Below are 18,766 nucleotides of genomic sequence, written 5' to 3'. Positions count from 1 at the left end.
CCCAGAAGGTAACACCACTGTTCCTGCTTTAGAGGAAGCTGGGGTTTAGGGTAGTGAAACAACTTTTCCAAAGTTATACCGCTGGTCAGGGCAGTGCTGCGATCCGGACCAGGACCCATGGGAGCCAGAGCCTGCGTGGCCACTTTCCACCATCCGTGGCCACCCTCACCCCCTCCTCCACCTCTGCCCCACTGCAGCATTACCCTCCCGGGGCCCCGTCAGATGGAAAGCAGGGGAGTGACATTTACCTAAGCCCACAGGAGGCACTTTTTGAGTGTCAGCTCCTTTACTCCCCAACAAATCTGCGAGGTGACTATGTTGCTCCCCACTTCACAGACAAGCTCACAGAGACTGAGGGAAGTCAAGGAATGTGCCCGAGATCACACAGTCAGTAGCAGATAAGGAACTTAATTCCGAAGATGATTCTCTCTCCACCCCACCGTGCAGTCCCCTTCTCCACCCGAAATATGACAGGGTTTGGGTTTATTTTTCCTAAATGACAGAAAAGCATCTGACAAGGAGAAAGCAAAAAAGAAAAGCAGCCCTCGAGGTCTCTCTTGTTAAGGCTCCAAAAATGACTATGATCCAGCCAGCACTTTTCTGTTTAGAGAACGCTTTCTGGATGCGTGATCTCATGTTACCGTCACAACGACCTTGAAAGGTGAGTGCTGACATTCCCAATTTCCAGAGCAGGAATTAGAGGCCAGGGGCGTTAAGTGACTGGACCAACATCAACTGCTACGAAATGCTTGAGGATAAACCGAGACCACGTCATGGAGGCCCACCATCTTCCCCCTTCACAAGGGATACTGCCCTTCAGGGTTATTTTTACCTCGTACTGGCTTAGAAGAGGTAAAGCAGGGGCGCCTGGGTGGCTCAGTTGGTTAAGCGACTGCCTTCGGCTCAGGTCATGATCCTGGAGTCCCAGGATCGAGTCCCACATCGGGCTCCCTGCTCGGCGGGGAGTCTGCTTCTCCCTCTGACCCTCCTCCCTCTCATGCTCTCTGTCTCTCATTCTCTCTCTCAAATAAATAAATAAAATCTTTAAAAAAAAAAAAAAAAAGAAGAGGGAAAGCACACTTACTGGCAAAGCTGCCTTATCTAAGGTTAGAAGTTCTCTAACGTATCTGCATATCCAGGGCAAGATCAGAACAAGCTACAGTGCCTACAGGGGTCCTCCCTACCCCTGAAAAGGCATTTTCCTTCCAAGATCCACACCTGAAACAGCCCTGGACTCACAAAACTCAAGTGCTCTAGGGTCTCACGGTGACTCCTCGACCAGAAGGACAGACCCACCAAGGGAGAGGGTGGGGAACTGCAGAGCAAGTTCAAGCCAACTTCCCAATCAGGCCAGCACGCACTGCAGTTTGCTCCTACCCGCTAACGACTCCCACAGATGACCTGCCATGAACCGCCAAGCTATTTAGACAAGAGCTAGAGGGCGACTTTCCACATCCACGATCTAGAGATGGGAGGTGCCCACATTCTTCCTGCGGGAAAGAATGTGGCGCTTCTTGTCTTCTTTCCAAAAAAATAAAAAGCTTAAATTTAAAAAAAAAAAAAAAACACACACACACAGTAAGATGACAGAAACTTCCAGGACTGAACTTTTCGTGCTTTTGGTTTGTTTTTTTTTTAAAGATTTTATTTGTTTGACAGAGAGCGAGACAGCCAGAGAGGGAACACAAGCAGGGGGAGTGGGAGAGGGAGAAGCAGGCTTCCTGCAGAGAAGGGAGCCCAATGCGGGGCTCGATCCCAGGACCCTGGGATCATGACCTGAGCCGAAGGCAGACGCTTAAGGACTGAGCCACCCAGGCGCCCCCATGCTTTTGTTTTGAAGGATCATCCATCAGGCACATACGTGTCAGATGCTACACTGAATGCCTTACAAACATTATTCCATGAAATCTTCATAATAACCCTAAGGGGAATTACAGTATCAGTCCCCATTTACAGATATGGAAACCAAGCGTGTGAAGGAACCACCGCAGGTCAGAAGTAGGGCTGAGATCTGAATCCCCTGACACCGTGCTCCACCACTTACCATCGAACAGAGGCGCTCCCCACAAGGACCTTCCAGATCAAAGATTATGCGGGTCTGTAGATGGGGGCAACCCATCTTTGCCTCTGTTGAACTTCCAAAAAAATAAACTAGGTGGTTCCTTAGTGTTTCAGTTAACACTAGAATTAAGTCAAATGGCCTGAATTTTTGGAAACAACAAATCGGATCTATCCGAATCACGGGCCTAAAAACGTAATTTTTTTTTTTCTTTTACACTCATGACTGTGACCGCCACGGTTGATTCTGTATTGAAATCACATAATTTAGGCAAGAAAGGATATCATTAAAATGTTGTCATATAGCATAAAACTTTAAAAACATCTCTTTACATATAATTTACCCTCTGCTGACTTTCTCAGTAAGATTAAAAATCCAGACCCACCCAAGTATGTACTGAAGAGAATCTCCAGGCAACTTCTTGGTCTGGCCACCCCCCACCCCAGAAAAAGACCGACCATCCTCTGCTACCCTTGAAAGAGCCAAGTTTTATTCTTTACACAGCGGCTGTGTTTCCTTATGTACATCCAGGAAAAAAAAAAAAAAAAACCACAGGAAGGTCTCCTACCTCAGCAAAGAACTCATCCATAAAGGCTGTGTTGTCAATAGCAATCTCCACCTCATCGGCATCATCATCCTGTGTCAGCCGCTTCTGTGAGAGACAAAAAGGAGCAGCGTGAGGCTCAGAACACAAGACGCAGGGAACGGTACCAAATACTCACCCGGAGCTACATCTATATTAAGCATTATACATACATAATCTCCCTCAAAACTCTGAACAGCTCTGCAATGCCTCAAACTCCAGCCTCACACTGTCTGCACTTGAACCTAGCTGCACCGCTTACTGACTTTTGGCGGGGGGTGGGGTGGGGGGAGGGATGGGCAAGCTACTGACCTCACTGCGCCCAGGTCAGTAAAATGCTGACAATGCACTACCTACTTCACGGGGTGGGGTTAAGAAATGAGACAATGAAGCTAAAACATGTTTGCACTGTGCCCGGCATACTGTAAGTACTCAATAAACGCTAAGTTTTGTTGTTGTTGTTGTTGTTGATGTTGGGGATGGTGGGGGCAGTATTATGACTCATTCCAGTTGGAGAACCTAAGACAGAGAGGTTGAGTAACTTGGCCAAAGTCACACAGCTAAAATGTGGAGACAGGCAGATTCTAGCCTGTCTTTTGGATTTGGACCCTATGTTCCTAGCCCCTTCCCCAGAGTGTTCAAATGCGTGATCTGCCCTACCAGAGGTCTATATTAGAACAGTTTCTAGCCTCAGTTCCTCCCCAGTACTCACTTCCAATCCTCACAGTAGGAGCAAAGATCTTCCTGTTTTCATAAACCACCTATTGCAAAAAAACAGCACTGTGTGTTGTTCTCTGTCAGACCTCATGTTTATAAGGAAAAGGAAGCTCTCCCCTCAGCCCCCGGCAACCCCTGGGGACCCCAGCGTTCTTGATCTCATTCCACTTCCTCTGCAAAATCACAAAATGGCTAACTAAAGGAAGTCCTTCATTCCCACCCAGCATCCAGGGCCTGAGCTGTTTCTACATTCTCCCCAGCTCCGCAGGACACATTGACCATTTCTAAGCACAGAGGGAGAATGGGTTCTTGGGAGTAAAGGTGGGGAGCGGGAAATCCCCTACACCTGCTTCTCCATGACATCCAGTGGGCTTTCCAAACCAAGACGTGTCACTCTTCAAACACTCAGAATGCCACAGGCCATGAAAGCCTGCCACCAACCTCCCCCCAACACACAACCCCATCTCCAACAGAGGATGGAATTACTGGGAATTCCCACTGAAATTTGAGACTCTCATGATGGGAAGAGTCTGTTCTGACTGGCTCCCCCATCATGTCATTCTCTGGCTTGTCTGGAACCATCAGCAACCCAAACTTAACAGCCACATTCAAAGAAACTGAATTTGAGGGCAGTGTTACAACCCCCGAAATCGACTTCCTAAAAAGTCATTCCTTCTGTTCATCTCCTCAGATTAAAAGTCCCAATGCCTAATAGAGCACAGAGGCGGGCGCCTGGGTGGCTCAGATGGTTGGGCGTCTGCCTTCGGCTCAGGTCATGATCCCGGGGTCCTGGGGTCGAGTCCCACATCGGGCTCCCTGCTCCTTGGGAGCCTGCTTCTCCCTCTGCCTCTCTCTCTCTGTCTCTAATGAATAAGTAAATAAAATCTTTAAAAAAAAAAATAGAGCACAGAGGCCCCATTAAGGTCTCGTCCCACCCATGCTCCTCCCTCTAGGATGCACTCTCCAGACCAGACAATTGCAACTCCATTCTTTCATCTGCTTAACTGTCTGTCACACAAGGACCAGCTGGAAAAATTTTACTTAGCCTTTAAAATTCAATCTCAACACCATCTCTTCTGTCGGCCTTCCCTGACACTTCCCCCTCCTGCAAAATTTAAAACCTCCCTAAGGTCCCAATGCATTTAGTGCAAACCTTCCATAGCATCCAGCACAGCCTACTGTTAATTATTCCTTTACTTATCAATCTTCCCCCACTGGCTATAAACCCCTGGAGGGCCAGGGTTGCCTTATCTACTGTAACAGCTACTCTCAGTGCAAGCTCCTGCCCAGAACACCTTCCTTTGTGTAGATAACCTTCCCAGAATTGTGTGGGGACAGTGAAGGGGATCAATCTGGACCCAAGCTCCCTGAGGAATTTGAATTGCAAAGTGAATGGAGTGGGTGGCAGTGCCCAACAGAGATACCTGCTGGTTTTGCAGAGCCACCCTTGCCTCTACTCCTCCGAAGCCCGAAGCCGCCCCTCCGCTTCCAGCAGGTTCCACAGACCGACCTTCCCAGCACTCTTCCAATGAGTTGAACAGTATTCTTCTAATGTTTCAAAAAATCCGTTTCGGAGGAATTGGCTCTTGTCACTCATTCCATGTGCACACGGAGCACTTACCATGGGCTAGATATGTAAGGGAAATGGAATCAATTTTAGCTGACTGAACGACTAGCCTCCGCAGAGACGGCAGTAAAGTGGAGACAGGGCGCTCCTCTTATCAACTATCGTTAGTACATGGGCCTCTTGGCAGCCTCCAGAGAGCTCCATGTCCCAGGAAGGATCTCTGTGACTCTCCCTGGAAAACAGGGGCCCAGTCTTCCTCTGGGAAGGTGAGTTAACAAGTGTTTGTTGAGTTTCCTCTCTACAGACGTCTTGGAAGTGGGATGAGGCTACTATCCTGGGATGGACTGAGGGAAGATTCTGGAAGCTGGGAACAGCTGTGTCCTGGAGCATGGAAGGCAGGCACCTTGCTGTCAGTCATGACATAAATCTCTGAGACCCCTGGAATTTGTACAGGGTGCCCCCCAATCCGAGACATCACCTCTTAGCTTGGAGCAGGCTCTAGGGGGGCAGCCTGCTCCATCTTCAGTGAGAGAATGTGTGAACCGGGAAAAGCGAAGTCTGGAAACTCACAACCTAGGTCTAAGACCTGTTGTTACCACTTACTCGTTGCATTTACCAGACACCTTATGACATTTATGGGCACTGGAAGACACCACATACGGAAGGTTTCTAGCACAATACTGGGCACACACCACTGCCTAATAAATATCAGTTTCCCTATCACCTTGCCATAAAGACATGGTGTCTAAAAGAGTGAGTTCTCCTCCTTCTAGGAAGTCCTCACGCTAATGGCTAGGAAAGTAAGATCGGCTCCAGAGCATCATGACAATTTGGGTTCCATAACTCACTTCATCATATACCGGTCGCGGAGCCTTACACAACTGATTTAACATGTCTGAGCCTCAGTTTCCTTATCTACAAAATAGGGATAATAGTGCCTACCAATGCTTTTGTGAGAATTCGATCATATTTTAAGTTCCTTAGGCCATGGACAGCACGTAGTTACAACTCAAAAACACGGCCGTATAGAAGATCTAGCCAACTTCTCTACAGCTTCAACCTGGATCTAAGTACCTTTAAATAGGAAAGGGAAAAAAAAAAGATACAGGGCTTTTAGAGTTGAATGCAACCTTACAGATTCTATCATCCAACTGGCTCACTGAGAGATGGGCAAATCAAGGCCCACAGCCAAACACTGAGTTTCAGACCCGCCAGGGATAGCACTCGGGTTTCTGGATCCCCATCTTCCCACGCAGAGTCTCTTGCACTGCGCTGTGCAAGAATTAACACCAGTGATGACAGCACATGCTTTAGTCCAGAGAATCCAAGCTAGAGGCCGTTATCACGGGGATCTATCCGGAGTCTCAAGACATGGGGACTCCCACCAGGCTTCTGCACTGGGGGATCTAACTGATCCCAGAGAGACCCCCTCATCCCTTCTGACTCAGCCCGGAGAGCCCAAGGGCAGGGAAAGCACGCAGCACCCTTTCTCTTCAGCCCACATGACTGAGCACAGCCAGGAAAAGAACTTCAGCATCTTTATCAAAGAATCAAGGCGTGTGGCAACAGGAACGTTGCAGCAACTGCAACATGGGGCCGCAGCAGAAACTCTTGAGAACCACAAGCCGGCCACTTCCTTCCCCTCCCCCAAGGCCCAGCCTCCTGCTGCCCCCGGGCCACAACCCCCCAGGAGATGGGAGATCTGCCAGGGGGCAGCGCTGAGTCTGTCACCCATCCCTGCCACCCAAATGGGCCCCACAGTCCCGCGGAGGGAGCCGTGACCACGACCTCCTCTCTGCAGAGTGGGGAGAGTTCAGGGGCCCAGAGCACAACGTGTGGGGGCCGAAGCTCTAATTCCTCTCACTCCACACTAACTGCCTTCTCTGTCAACCTTAGTCTATTTGACTTGGGTCCCCCTCGTTAGCTTCTTTAATAAAAACATTTGCCAGCCGCAGAGCCCCGACCAGACACCCTAGCTGCTTCACGTTCGCCCTGTCAGTGAGCCCCGTCTATGTTTCACAGTTGAGGACCTGCAAGTCATGGACGTTCTTCTAAGTTCCCCGGGGTCTCCCAGCCTCTGCTTTGCAGAGTCTAGGCTCAAGCCTGAGTTGTCTGTCCAATGCCCTTGTTATTCCAGCACCCCTTCCCAAAGCAGCCTATCGCCCAGAGCAACCAAGAGCCACGGAGAGCAGCTGGGCGCTTGCTTGTCTCATTAAGCCTGGGTTTTCTCACCAAGTAAGGAGCTTACCTCTCCAGTACGGCTTTGTGGAACCCCAGGACACTCGACATGTGCCCCCCAGAGCGCCCAGGGAAGCCAGGGAGGGGGAGTCAGGGAGGCGGGCCTTTCCCTACTCTTAAATCTGCACAGCTTCCCTTTTATCTGCTTTATACACCGGGGCTGAATGTAACATTTCACTTGAAGAAAGAGTCCTGATGTCAAAAAAGAAAGGAAGAAAAAAGGAAGCAAGTAAGCAAGCAAACGAGCAAGCTTAGCTAGCCAGGAAACCCCAGGCCTCAACAAATGGATGCCTTCTAGAGAAGAGAGATAGAGAAAGAAATCCCCTCACTCCTTCCAGGTACAAACTTCCAGTTATAAAATAAATAAGCCACAGGCATGAAAGGTACGACACAGGGAATATGGTCCATACTGTGATAACGCTATAAGGTGACAGAGGGTAACTACACTTGCCATGGTGAGCTCTGCGTAACATACAGAGTTGTCAAATCACCGTGTTGTATGCCTGAAACTAAGATAACTCTGCATTTCGACTACACTTCAATTTAAAAATGTTAAAAAAAAAAAAAATACGGCTGCAATGTAAGTTTAAATCATCGGCAATTCCTCAAGGATCATACAAATCAGAGCAGCAAGACAGAAGGGAGGGACAAAGAAAGAAAAAGGGAGCCATCCCAAATGAAGAAATCACCGATTCCCTCCTTGCCAGAGTGGCCAGGCCTCAGGAAGACAAGAGGGTCCCAGGACAAGCCAGAAGGCCCGGGAGCTCTCGGGAAGGTTTCGGGGTGAGGGAAATACTCAGAGGGGAAGGCACCAGCAGTCCGGAATAGGAAGGGACTAGGAAGGGACATCTGGTCCTTTACGTCCCACAGCGGGGTATTAAAGGATTGTAGCGGGGGGGGGGGGGGGGGGGGGGGAGACAGGGCCCTCCTGGCTCAAGCAGGTGAGCACAAATTCATACATTCCTCCTCCCCACGGGGGAACAGAACAGCTCTTTGCGTGGGAGCTACACACTCCTCTTCAGAAGCCCAGATTCTCTCCCGATAAATGCAAAGAGACAATGGTATGTGACTTTCCTTGTCCCCGCTGCCCCCTACCCCATCTGCCTCCCTCCGGAATGAGGGTCTGCAGATTCCCAGAGACAAACACCACCACTGACAAGGATTCCAAACACACATACACACGCCCATGACACACTGCCCAACATCTGGTTTTTCCAGTCCCTCTTCTTCAATTAAAAGAGCCAGAAATTCTGAGCAAGCATGTCAGCTCTCAATAGGTACTCGGTGCTCTTGTGCTCCCCACCTACAGAGGCTGATGGCCCTTCTCCAACACCCATTTTCCCTCCCACCCTGTTTTCTCTTCCAGTGAAACCCTCCCAGAGGGGACACTTCCCTTTCTGCTGAACGCACCCTGTCAGATGAATCAAAAGGAGTCAGCCTCAAACAACAGCCTGGTGAGCCTCACACTTTTACTTTCAAGATGTCTCCTGGATGAACAAGTTGAGGCCAACCCTGGCCCTCTTTGGAAAATGAAGAACTGAGGAATAAGCCCATGACCAGACTAGCCCAAGGCCAGCGAGTCTGTGGACAACTGAACAAGAGACGAAGTCCCTGATGGCCCCACTCACTCCACACATTCTGCCATGACAATACTACTCTATGTGTGTATTTTGTCACTGACACTCTTGTGGTTGAAAGATATGACTTCATTCTCACGTCAACCTCTGAGGGACAAATATTATTCTCTCCAATGACCGATGAGGCAACCTCTCAATCGGGTTAAATACTGTGTCCATGGTGCTCTGGCTAGTAAGTGCGCGGTGTGAGGGCCCCAAAGCAGGTCTGCGGGGCCAGAGCCCCGGTTCTTACCCTCCACACTCTATCTGCAGATGTCCTTCCCACTCCGGCTCCTGACACACCCTCACTAATTTTAGGGGATGCTGCAAGGTCAGTAAAATGAAACTGGATTAATCTATGTGCATGAATGAAAAAGTTACCAGGACAGGGGCACCTGGGGGGCTCAGTTAGTTAAGCGACCGACTCTTGGTTTCGGCTCAGGTCATGATCTCAGGGGTCGTGAGGTTGAGCCCCACGTTGGGCTCCACGCTTAGCGCAGAGTCTGCTTGGGACGCTCTCCCTCCCTCTCCCTCTGCCCCTCCCCCCTGCTCTCTCTCTAAAATAAATAATTTTTTTTTTAAAGTTACCTATGCGCGTAAATCCTATGACTCTTATGCATGTATATAGAGACACAGATGCATCTGACAGGCCCAAGTTGAGAACCCAGCTCTGCTGCTCAGTAGCTGTGTGATCTTAAACAAGTTACTGAACCTCTCTGTGCTGGGGTTTCCTCATTTGCAACATGAAGAATCTGCTCACAGAACTGCTGTGAGGATTAAATGAGTTAATACACATGAAATGTTGAGAGCAGTGCTGGGTCCGTATTAAATGCTCGAGACCATGCCACCTAAGCAGAGAACCGGGCCTGTTTCCTCTGAAGAGAGTTCTACCAAAGGTGCGATTCTAATACCAATGTTCAGGTGGGGACGGCAGGTCCCTCAGCGTGAATTGAAACTTAGCTCATTTATTTGAATGAAGTCATTTTTCTGGAATATGTATTTAAAGAAATAAAGCTGTCTCTGAATTTTGCTTCTGCTACTTTCGCAAATTTTGGTATTTACTACTCTTATTATCACTCTAAATATTTTGTCATTTCCTTTTTGGTTTCTTCTTAATCCCAGAGTTATTTAGAAAGGTTTTTTTAAATTTCCAAAGAGGGTAAGCCCGGGGGGTGGGGGAGGATGGTTACTGTATTGCTAATTTTATTATGTCATAGTCAGGGAACATGGCCTAAAGGATTTCACATTCTGTGCAATCTGACATATTTTCTTCAGGTCTTCGTACGTGGCCAGTATTCTTCGATCTTGTACATGTGTTTGGAAAGACCCTGCTTTCCGTTTGTTGGATACAAAACTCATCAAAGTTCCATCCTTAGTGCCATGTTAATTACCACCTGTTTCTGCTTCTCGGGACCTGAGCTAGGTCTGGAGAAGGAACAGTGAAAAGGGATGGAAGTTCACCCAAAGAAAAGGAGGAGGAAAAATGTCCTGGGTAGATGTTGTCTATACAGATGAGGAATCTGTGGTGGGGGGCGGTTAATCCATCCAGAATCACACAGCTAATATGGAACAAAGCCAGGACAGAACCCTGCCTGGTCCAATCCATTGGGCTCACAGTGCATTAACTTAGAGAGACAATGGGGTGTCATAACCAACCCCACATCCACACATTCTCTTTCCCACTACAAGGTCCCATCCATTCATTCACCCAACAGTATTTACTGAACACCATCATTTCCCAGACAACAGTACAGACACTGGGGATGCACAGACCAAACTCAGCACCCCCTGTTCTCCAGGACCTCACTGGCTCCAACTCCCGGCACACGGGTCATTACAACCCCACGTGGTGGGGGAGGACAGCACTTAAGGAATCACACACTCAGGAGAAGACGGGATGCCCAACCTCGCCTGAATCCAAGGGGGACTCCCGCCTGGCGAGGAGAGAAGCCTATTAGAGAATGTGTGCAAAGGTGATCCCTTGGGGAAATGTTGAAAGATGAGTGGATTTACCCACAGGATACCTGCAGGAAGACCACCAGAGTGAGAAGACCACCCCTTCTCCTGCATGCTCTCACGTCCCAGGAGCCATTCAAAGAGACTGAAAGAATATCTTCTGCTTCCCCCTGGAGAGTTCAGGTCCCCTTCTAGCTCTTCCCCCCTACTCCAGCCTGTCTTCACTTTTTTCTGACTTCTTCTCCCTCCACACCCCACCTCTCAACACCCCACAGCATCCCATTCTCAAGGGCACAGAATGGAGGAACTAATAACATCTTCCTCTCTACTCATCCCCAGCCTTCTGCTCAACACTTCCTTTCAGCCCCTGTCCCACAAGCCCCCTCCCCATCATGATCCTTCTAGAACACTTCACTCTTATTTACATGAGGTACCATCTATCCAGCGCTCCCCACGGGCTGAGGATTCTTCTAAGACATGCACTTTACATTTACCATTTAATCTCCGTAACGATCTTCTGGGGACCCTCCCCATCTTGCAGCTGAGAAAATGAAAGCATAAAGATGCCAAGCAACCTGCCCAAGAGGGCGCAGATGGTGAGTGCCTGAGTTAGGAGAGCGCTTGCTCTCAACCACAGGGAGCGACGCCTCCCAACAGCCAGCGCACCCCAGCCGCGGCAGGCAGCACTGGCCTCGGGAAATACACTTCCGAGGCATGAAAACACACAAGCCATACTGACCAGGCCGTGGAAAACAAGGAACAACGGAGAAACCATCACAGGCCAGGGAAGGCGAAGGAAGCAGGACACCTAGCTGCCGTGTGGTGTCCTGGATTGGATCCCAGATCAGAGAACGGGACGTTCGTGGGGAAATGAGTGGAATCCAAACAAAGTCTGGAGCTCAGTGAGTTAACAGGCCAATATCGGTTCCTGAGTTTTAGCAGTACCATCATAATGGAAGGTGTCATCAAGGGAGGAAACCAGGTGCAGGTAGACAGGGGCTCTCTGTATTGTCTTTGTAATTTTTCTGCAAATCTAAAATTAGTCCAAAGTTACAAGTTTATTTTTTAAAAAAGCAAGCCCGATGCCACACTACGCTGCTCTACCCCAGACAGCTAAGCATCCCCAGAGAGCGGCTGTTCCCCTAATCTCCTTTAGGTTGAACGGCACTCACAGTGCCCACAGGGGAACGCTGCCATGGAAATGGCCCACTGCCAGAAAACCGGCTGACCTGACCGTGGAGACTGAGGACACTGGTGACAGGAGGAAGCTGCAGAGGCCCGAGATCCAAGTAGCTGCAGGTGCAACCCCTCAGGGACTCCAGAATCCAAGTCAGCTCATTTGCAGACTGTCTCCATACATTCACTGGAGGTCTGTAGCGTGGTCTGCAGCCTTCCCTGCTGTGGGCTGTGTGGTCTGTGCTCCCCCGGTCAGCACACACGCAGGGCAGGCAGCTTCCGACACACGCTAGGTCCCCGCTGTTACCCATCAACAAGAATAAAGAGTTTGAGGAATCAGAAATGCTGCCCGCTCAGGGTGTGGAGGCCGCCCTGTGGTGACATCGGAACAGAGCATTAAGAGATGTCTAAGACTTTGCCAGGGGAGAAATGGGGCGAGCTAGATTTTCACCGTGGCACCCACATCTTCTCCTTCATTGTCCTTCTAAACGGGGCCACCCTCCATGATGAACTGGGCTAAGGGTTTAGGAACAGCTAGGAGCCTTGGAACTCCTCCAACCTTGTCCTTGAGGATAGAACCAGTGACCTCTGGCTTCGTTAGCAAAGTCATGGGCTCCCTGAGTAAATGCTGTACTTCACCAGCCCACGGGGAATGGAGAGGGAAGCCGAAGCCATAAGGATGAGCAAGGGATGTGTAAGGGCCAAGCTGTGGCTTCATCAATACACAAATGTTTGCTGGATAACCACCATGCGGAGCACTAGGCACTGGGGTCCCACAGCAATACCCTCTCTGCTGCTGTGTCTAGAGGCCTGCAGTGCGGGGTAGTTGGGGAGAGGATCAAGTACGGTGCAGGGCTATCGAAAAAAGCTGGACAGACATGTTCAATTCTCGATCCCAACATTTCCCAACTGGAATGTCAATCAAACCGGAGTCTCAATCTCCTGACCTGTGAAATGGGAATAATATAAAACACCACCTTGCCTTGCAGGGTTGAAAGGGTTAGAGACAATGTCTGTAAGATACCTAACACAAGTCCTGTCAGACAGTAAGTAGCCACTCAATAAATGATCGTTTTTACAGCAGCTGATGATCTGGTGACGAGGAAGAGAATTATTGATTTTTAAGATTTGATTTTTAAGTAATCTCTATACCCAATGTGGGGCTCGAACTCACAATCCTGAGATCAAGAGTCATCTGCTCTAGAGTCCCAGCCAGCCAGGCACCCCTAGAATCATCAATCTTAAAGACAATAGGACCTAGGAGACAAAGAGTCCAACTCATGAAAAAAAAACAAATGAAGGTGGTTTTAAGCCTGCTCCGTGGTGACAAAAACCCCACTGACCTAATAGGAGAAAGGCATTTGCTGCAAAGGAATACGGCCCATATGGGCAGCTGGACTGGAGGGAGAATATCTAGGCTGCAGTTAGGGTAAGTGTAAAGAATGTGTTTTGGAAGATAGGTAGGAATTTTGACAGTAGGGGAGGGGAGAGAGCATGACACAAACCAGCATTTCTCCCCCCGCTTCTGCCAGGCCCCGGCCTCCCCCTCACTCCCAGGAACAAAAATAAATCTAATCCCCTTCTCTCCACCAAGCATTTTCTCTTCTGGCCTCTGGCTGATGAGTCCGTAATCCCTACTCAATCCACTGTCACTCATCTCAGCTGGGCCTCCTGTCTGCTCCATCTAAACTGCTCTCCCATGGGGTGAATCCTCCCAGGAAGAAATCACTGACCAGTAAGAAATCTTATCACTAAAGGACAGAATCTCAGGGAAAAGGTTCTTAAGTTGAATCTCAATGTAGAGATTCTCAGGTTGAATCTCAGCAAAGAGATTCTCAAGTCAGGATGTTAAGATTTGGTTATGGGGGCACCTGGGTGGCTCAGTCGTTAAGCGTCTGCCTTCAGCTCAGGTCATGATCCCAGGGTCCTGGGATCGAGCCCCACATCGGGCTCCCTACTCTGCAGGAAGCCTACTTCTCACTCTCCCACTCCCCCTGCTTGTGTTCCCTCTCTCGCTGTCTCTCTCTCTCTCTGTCAAATAAAATCTTAAAAAAAAAAAAAAAGATTTGGTTATGAACCAAAGCACCTGGCACACAGTAGGAGTTCAATATATATTTCCTGAACAAAGTAAGCTTTAAAGGAAAGTACAGCCCCATGTTTCTGAGGGGGGGTACCCTCAAACCCTTATCATCGGGACCTCTGGTCCTACGGAGACCCCAGAATGTCAAATGCAGCAGGAGGCCAAGGAGCCCTTGGGGATGCAGCAAGACAGACAGAACAGAAAGAATAAAGAGTTAGTCTGGCCTTTAGAGCCCCACATGGTTGATTTCATTAGTGTGTCCCTATGGGCACTGGCTTCGGAGGGCCTGGTGTACCCCAAGTTATTTCTAGTCCTCCAGAGGTCCAAAGTCCTTGACCTCTATTCCCTACATCACTGCCATCATTACCTACCTTTGATTTGGGGGTTTTTTTCATACATGACCATTTATTCTTTAAGACCTGGACTCTGTGTCCTAATTCTACCTAACATGATGTCCAGCAGGAAGAGGTCCAAAAGGATGAGGATGAGCATTCCCAGAACATAGTAGTCCCAAAGCACTGATTGTGGTGAAGAAGTGAAGCACTCACCAATGGGAGAGTGCCTGAGAAAAATCCCGGATCCTCGCCTCTCGGGAGACTCTACGTTCCTTGAAGAGATGGGACTTGGTCTTAACAAGACTTGAGCTCAAGCATCCCTTCTGGGAAGCACCCCCCACTCTCTAGTGCCTTGTCCCCGGAGGCCAGTCAACGGGGTCTTCCCACGGTGGCTTCCACCACAAGGATGGTATCATCATTTTCTGCTTCTTGTGGGTCTCCCTCTCTGTGAACTTCGTAAGAACATCCAGGAATAGATGGTAATCACCAGTATAGCCCAGTACCTTTCACCGGTGCTTGGGCCATGGTAGGTGGTCGGTAAATGTTTGCGGAATGAAAAGAGAGCTGGGACAGGAATTGCTTGGACTCAGCAGACCCAAAATTCGACTAGTGAGAAATCAGCAAGAACCGCCTTGTGAGACGGGCTGGAGGGTAGGCATCCTGGCAAGCCTGTCCTACTCTCTGGCGAAGCAGGCTGCTGACTAAGTCTACCAGGAAGAGCAGGGCAAGGGATGAGTCAGGTCTGTGACCCTGGCCTCTGGAGGTATGCCCCCTCAGTGTGGATGCGGCTCCCAGAAGGTCAAGTTGGGGAACTCACATGTCCTATGGCAGGTGATTATCTCGGATTATCTCATCCAACTTCCACAATGGCCCTATGGGGAAAGTACGATGACCCACTTTATGGGCGCAACTGAGACTTCGGTCCTAGAAACCCCAGAGCCTCATGGTGCCTAGCACAGGCTCACAGACAACAAAGCATCCACACATCATCAGGGTGGGTGAGGGCCTGAAATCTTTTTGTTTGCCCCCCAGCCCTCAAAGAGCTGCTCAAATTCCTACAACGTTGGACGTTCCCGCCAGCTTCCTGCCTCACCCCCAGGCTTGAGGCTTCACAACCTCTCTGGCCAGCCCAGTCCATCCTTGGGCAGCTCTGACTACTGACAAAGCTTTTGTGCAGAGTCCTTAGTTCTACCCATCAACTTCAATCTTCTCTTTTTATCTACAAGGAGGAAAGCTAATCTCCTGCACATGACAGCCCTCCAACTATCTGGAGGCAGTTCTCACCTCGCCTCCCCCAAAGGTTTAGAAAGATGCCACAGAGATTACACAGGATTGCTCGGTGTGAAACTGGTTTCATACAGGGTAACTAACATCCTTCATCGATGAAAGGAATCAGAGGGGGTTATCTTGTTGCAGTGAAGGCATCTCTCCCCTGCAGGGGGCCAGGGATGGGGTGTGGACTAGAAACCAAAATCCATGCAAACCTGAACAACAGCCTTCACAGAAGACGTGAACATTTGCCAGGAGGGGCTTCTGAGATGAACCAAAATTCTCGTTTAACAAAAGAGGAACAGAGAAGCAGAGAGATAAGGATACGGAAACGAAGGAACACAGCTATTCGGTGGCCAGGCGACAATTAGAACCTTTGAACCTGCAGCCTGGTCCTCTTTGCACAGCTCTACCAGCCAAACCCCTGCTCCAAAACACCAGGGCAGCACCCCATAACTGCACAGCCTTCAGGCTGACTTTGACCTTCCCCAGGGGTGAAGCTCCATTTGACAGAGGGTAACAATGAGGCTCGGGGAAGCAAGGGGACTTGCTTGGCTTTCCTGGCAAGGAAACTCAGAACTCAAAGTTCTTTGCTTTTTGTTCACAGTGGGCTTGAAAGGGGCTGTGGGCTATCTTCTTCTGGAAATGAATTTCCTAACACAAGGAAGGGAGTCGCCGCTGCCCGCTGCTCAGTTCTGCGCTGTTTTAGGATTGCTGGGTGTGCTGGCCGATAGAGGAAGAGCTTCAAAACCTTTCCTTTCTGCCTCCCCAACCAGCACGCCTCAAGAAAAGAGTCGGGTGGAGAGCGCCAGGGGTCTCGGTTCCTCCCCGGGTTGTGCCCTGCCCAGCTCTGGGACACCCCTCCTACCCAAGCTGAGCTCTACTTGCCTCTTGTATAAAAATAGGGGCAATAAAATCTGTCCTGTCCGTGACCAGGATGCTAGGAGGCTCAGATGACAAAGAGCGAGCAAGCAGGCAGGAGGCAGGGAGGCTCCCTCCCATTCTCTGTGGCTGTGCCTTTTGCTTCTCCTCTTCCCCATCACCCTCGCCTCCTCTGCAGCCCTAGGACCCAGAGCACGCAGAGCAGGCCGGAGGGGCATGAAGGTCTCACCAGAGACAAGGGAAGAGTGCAACACCATCCCAGCAGTCCCTCATGCTTGCAGGAGGCCTGCATTTTTCCAAAGAGCTTCGACAGCTATCAGCATAATATTTACCATCTATTAATCCTACCTGTGCTCTGCACCTTACAAAGGGCTCTGCGTGCTCTCTCACGCTCTCAGTCCTCACAACCACACACTTTACGGATGACAAAACTAGGCTCAGGGTAAGCAGCGTAGCCAGGAGGCAAGCCCAGTTCTATCCATTCCTGTGCTCCCCAAACTTGAACGTGGTCTTGCATCACCTGGGGAGATGCATCACCTGGGGAGATTCGTGAGTGATCAGACTGATTTTGTAGGTTCAGGCAGGGGCCTAGGCTTCGCATGCCTAACAAGCTCCCAGGCAGAGGGACTGCTTTGTATCTATCAAAGGCTAGATTTAAAATTCCGTGATTAGGGGTAGACGAACCATGAGAGACGATGGACTCTGAGAAACAAACTGAGGGTTCTAGAGGGGAGGGTGGTGGGAGGATGGGTTAGCCGGGTGATGGGTATTGAGGAGGGCACGTTCTGCATGGAGCACTGGGTGTTATGCACAAACAATGAATCATGGAACACTACATGGAAAACTAATGGTGTAATGTATGGGGATTAACATAAGAATAAATAATAATAATAATAATAATAATAATAAAATGATAAAATTCCGTGAAGACAGAGCCTGTGTCACCCAATCCCCAGGGCTTAGCAGGGGGCCTGCCCCATAGAATGTGCTCAGTAATTATTTGTTGAATGAGTCAGTGACTCAAAAACCTACGCTTTAACAATTCTCCATATCAAGCCCCATTATGTCATTTGATATCATAACAAATCTCTAAGTTATGATCATCCTCACTCGACAGATAAGAAAACAGACGCTCAGAAGAGTAAGTAGCCTGAGGTTTTACAGCTTTTGTGCAGTAGGACGGGAGGCGGTCCACCTTCGGATCCTTTGCTCAGCTGTCCCGAGGATGACGGAGAAATTAATAATTATAGACCTCGGAATGGCGAGGAGCGGGGCCCATCCTGGCATGTGACCAGCTCACAGCTCAGGAGGTCACCCAGGAGCTCTGAGCTGCTCCTGGCGGGGAGGGGCAGCCCGATTCGACGCCGCCCCCCCGTCCAGGGAGACAAGAAGGGAGGGTAGGAGGAGGCTGCCCCTGGGCATAGTGCCAGGCAGTAGCAGGCAGGTGGAGGTGACCCCTGACCTCAAAGAGAACCTCGCTGGGCTCAGGCAGCCCCCACCTGCGGACCCCAGCTCTGGAGTGACACTGTCCAGCTTGGGGGAGGGACGGGGGGGGGGAGAGCTGCTGGCATCCACGGAAATCGCAGCCCAGGGATGAATCACCGGCACGTGACCCCGAAGAGGAGGGGAGGGAGGTGCGGAAGGGGCGCAGATGCGGCTGGAGCGCGGGGAGCCCAGGCCTCGCGCGGGGGCCCCCTCTAGCCCTGATGTGGGGAGCAAAGGGAAGCCCTCTCCCGCGCAGCTGCAGCCCCCGGCCCGCCAGCTCCCGGGTGCGGCGGGACTCACGGCCTTCAGCTGCTCCAGCCGGTCCTTCATCCCGGTGCCCAGGCGCCCGGAGGCAGGGGAGCGCGTCCCAGGTGAGCGGCCGGAAGTGGTGGCCGGCCGGGCCGGGGCGAAGGAGCTGGAGGCAGAGGCGGCGGCGGGCGGCGGCCGCGGGCTAGGAGGAGCGTCCGAGGCCACTGGAGGCTCCGCCGCGCCGCCCCCTCCCGCCCCGCCGGCGCGCGCGCTCCAAATCCGGCTCCCGGGTCGGCGCCGGCGCGCAGCGCAGATCCGCCCGGCCGGCCCGCCCCTCACCTGGGCCGCGCCCCGCGCTGCTCCTTAAAGGGCCCGAGCGGGTCTCCGCCCACGGCTCCCGCGACCCGCGCGGCTGGCCCCTCGGGGGGCGGGGAGGTCCTGCTGGAGAGCCCATCCCTTCCGCCCGACCGCCGCTCACCGGCCGCGCCAGGCTGCGCCGGGCCCAGCCGCACACAGTCCCGCGAGCCGAGGACTCTGGCGAAGCGCTCCGCGCC

At 50.9% G+C, this 18,766-nt stretch overlaps 1 protein-coding gene across 1 annotated transcript in view; it reads right to left on the bottom strand.

The window, feature by feature from the left end:
* STX3 (syntaxin 3) overlaps window positions 1-18,488 on the bottom strand; it is a 34,240-nt gene extending 15,752 nt beyond the window's left edge. The window contains exons 1-2 of the mRNA XM_035012935.1: window positions 18,264-18,488; window positions 2,628-2,711 (exon numbers count right to left, since the gene is read on the bottom strand). Coding sequence (XP_034868826.1) covers window positions 2,628-2,711; window positions 18,264-18,293 — 114 coding nt within the window. The 5' untranslated portion in view covers window positions 18,294-18,488. The remainder of the gene's footprint in view (window positions 1-2,627; window positions 2,712-18,263) is intronic.
* Between the last annotated feature and the right edge of the window lie 278 nt (window positions 18,489-18,766).

Source organism: Mirounga leonina, unplaced genomic scaffold (genome assembly GCF_011800145.1).
Source record: "Mirounga leonina isolate KUSES-001 unplaced genomic scaffold, KU_Mleo_1.0 Mir_166, whole genome shotgun sequence".
NCBI lineage: Eukaryota > Metazoa > Chordata > Mammalia > Carnivora > Phocidae > Mirounga > Mirounga leonina.
The sequence above is the reverse complement of the archived record's forward strand: the minus strand, read 5'-3'. Positions and strand labels throughout refer to the sequence as shown.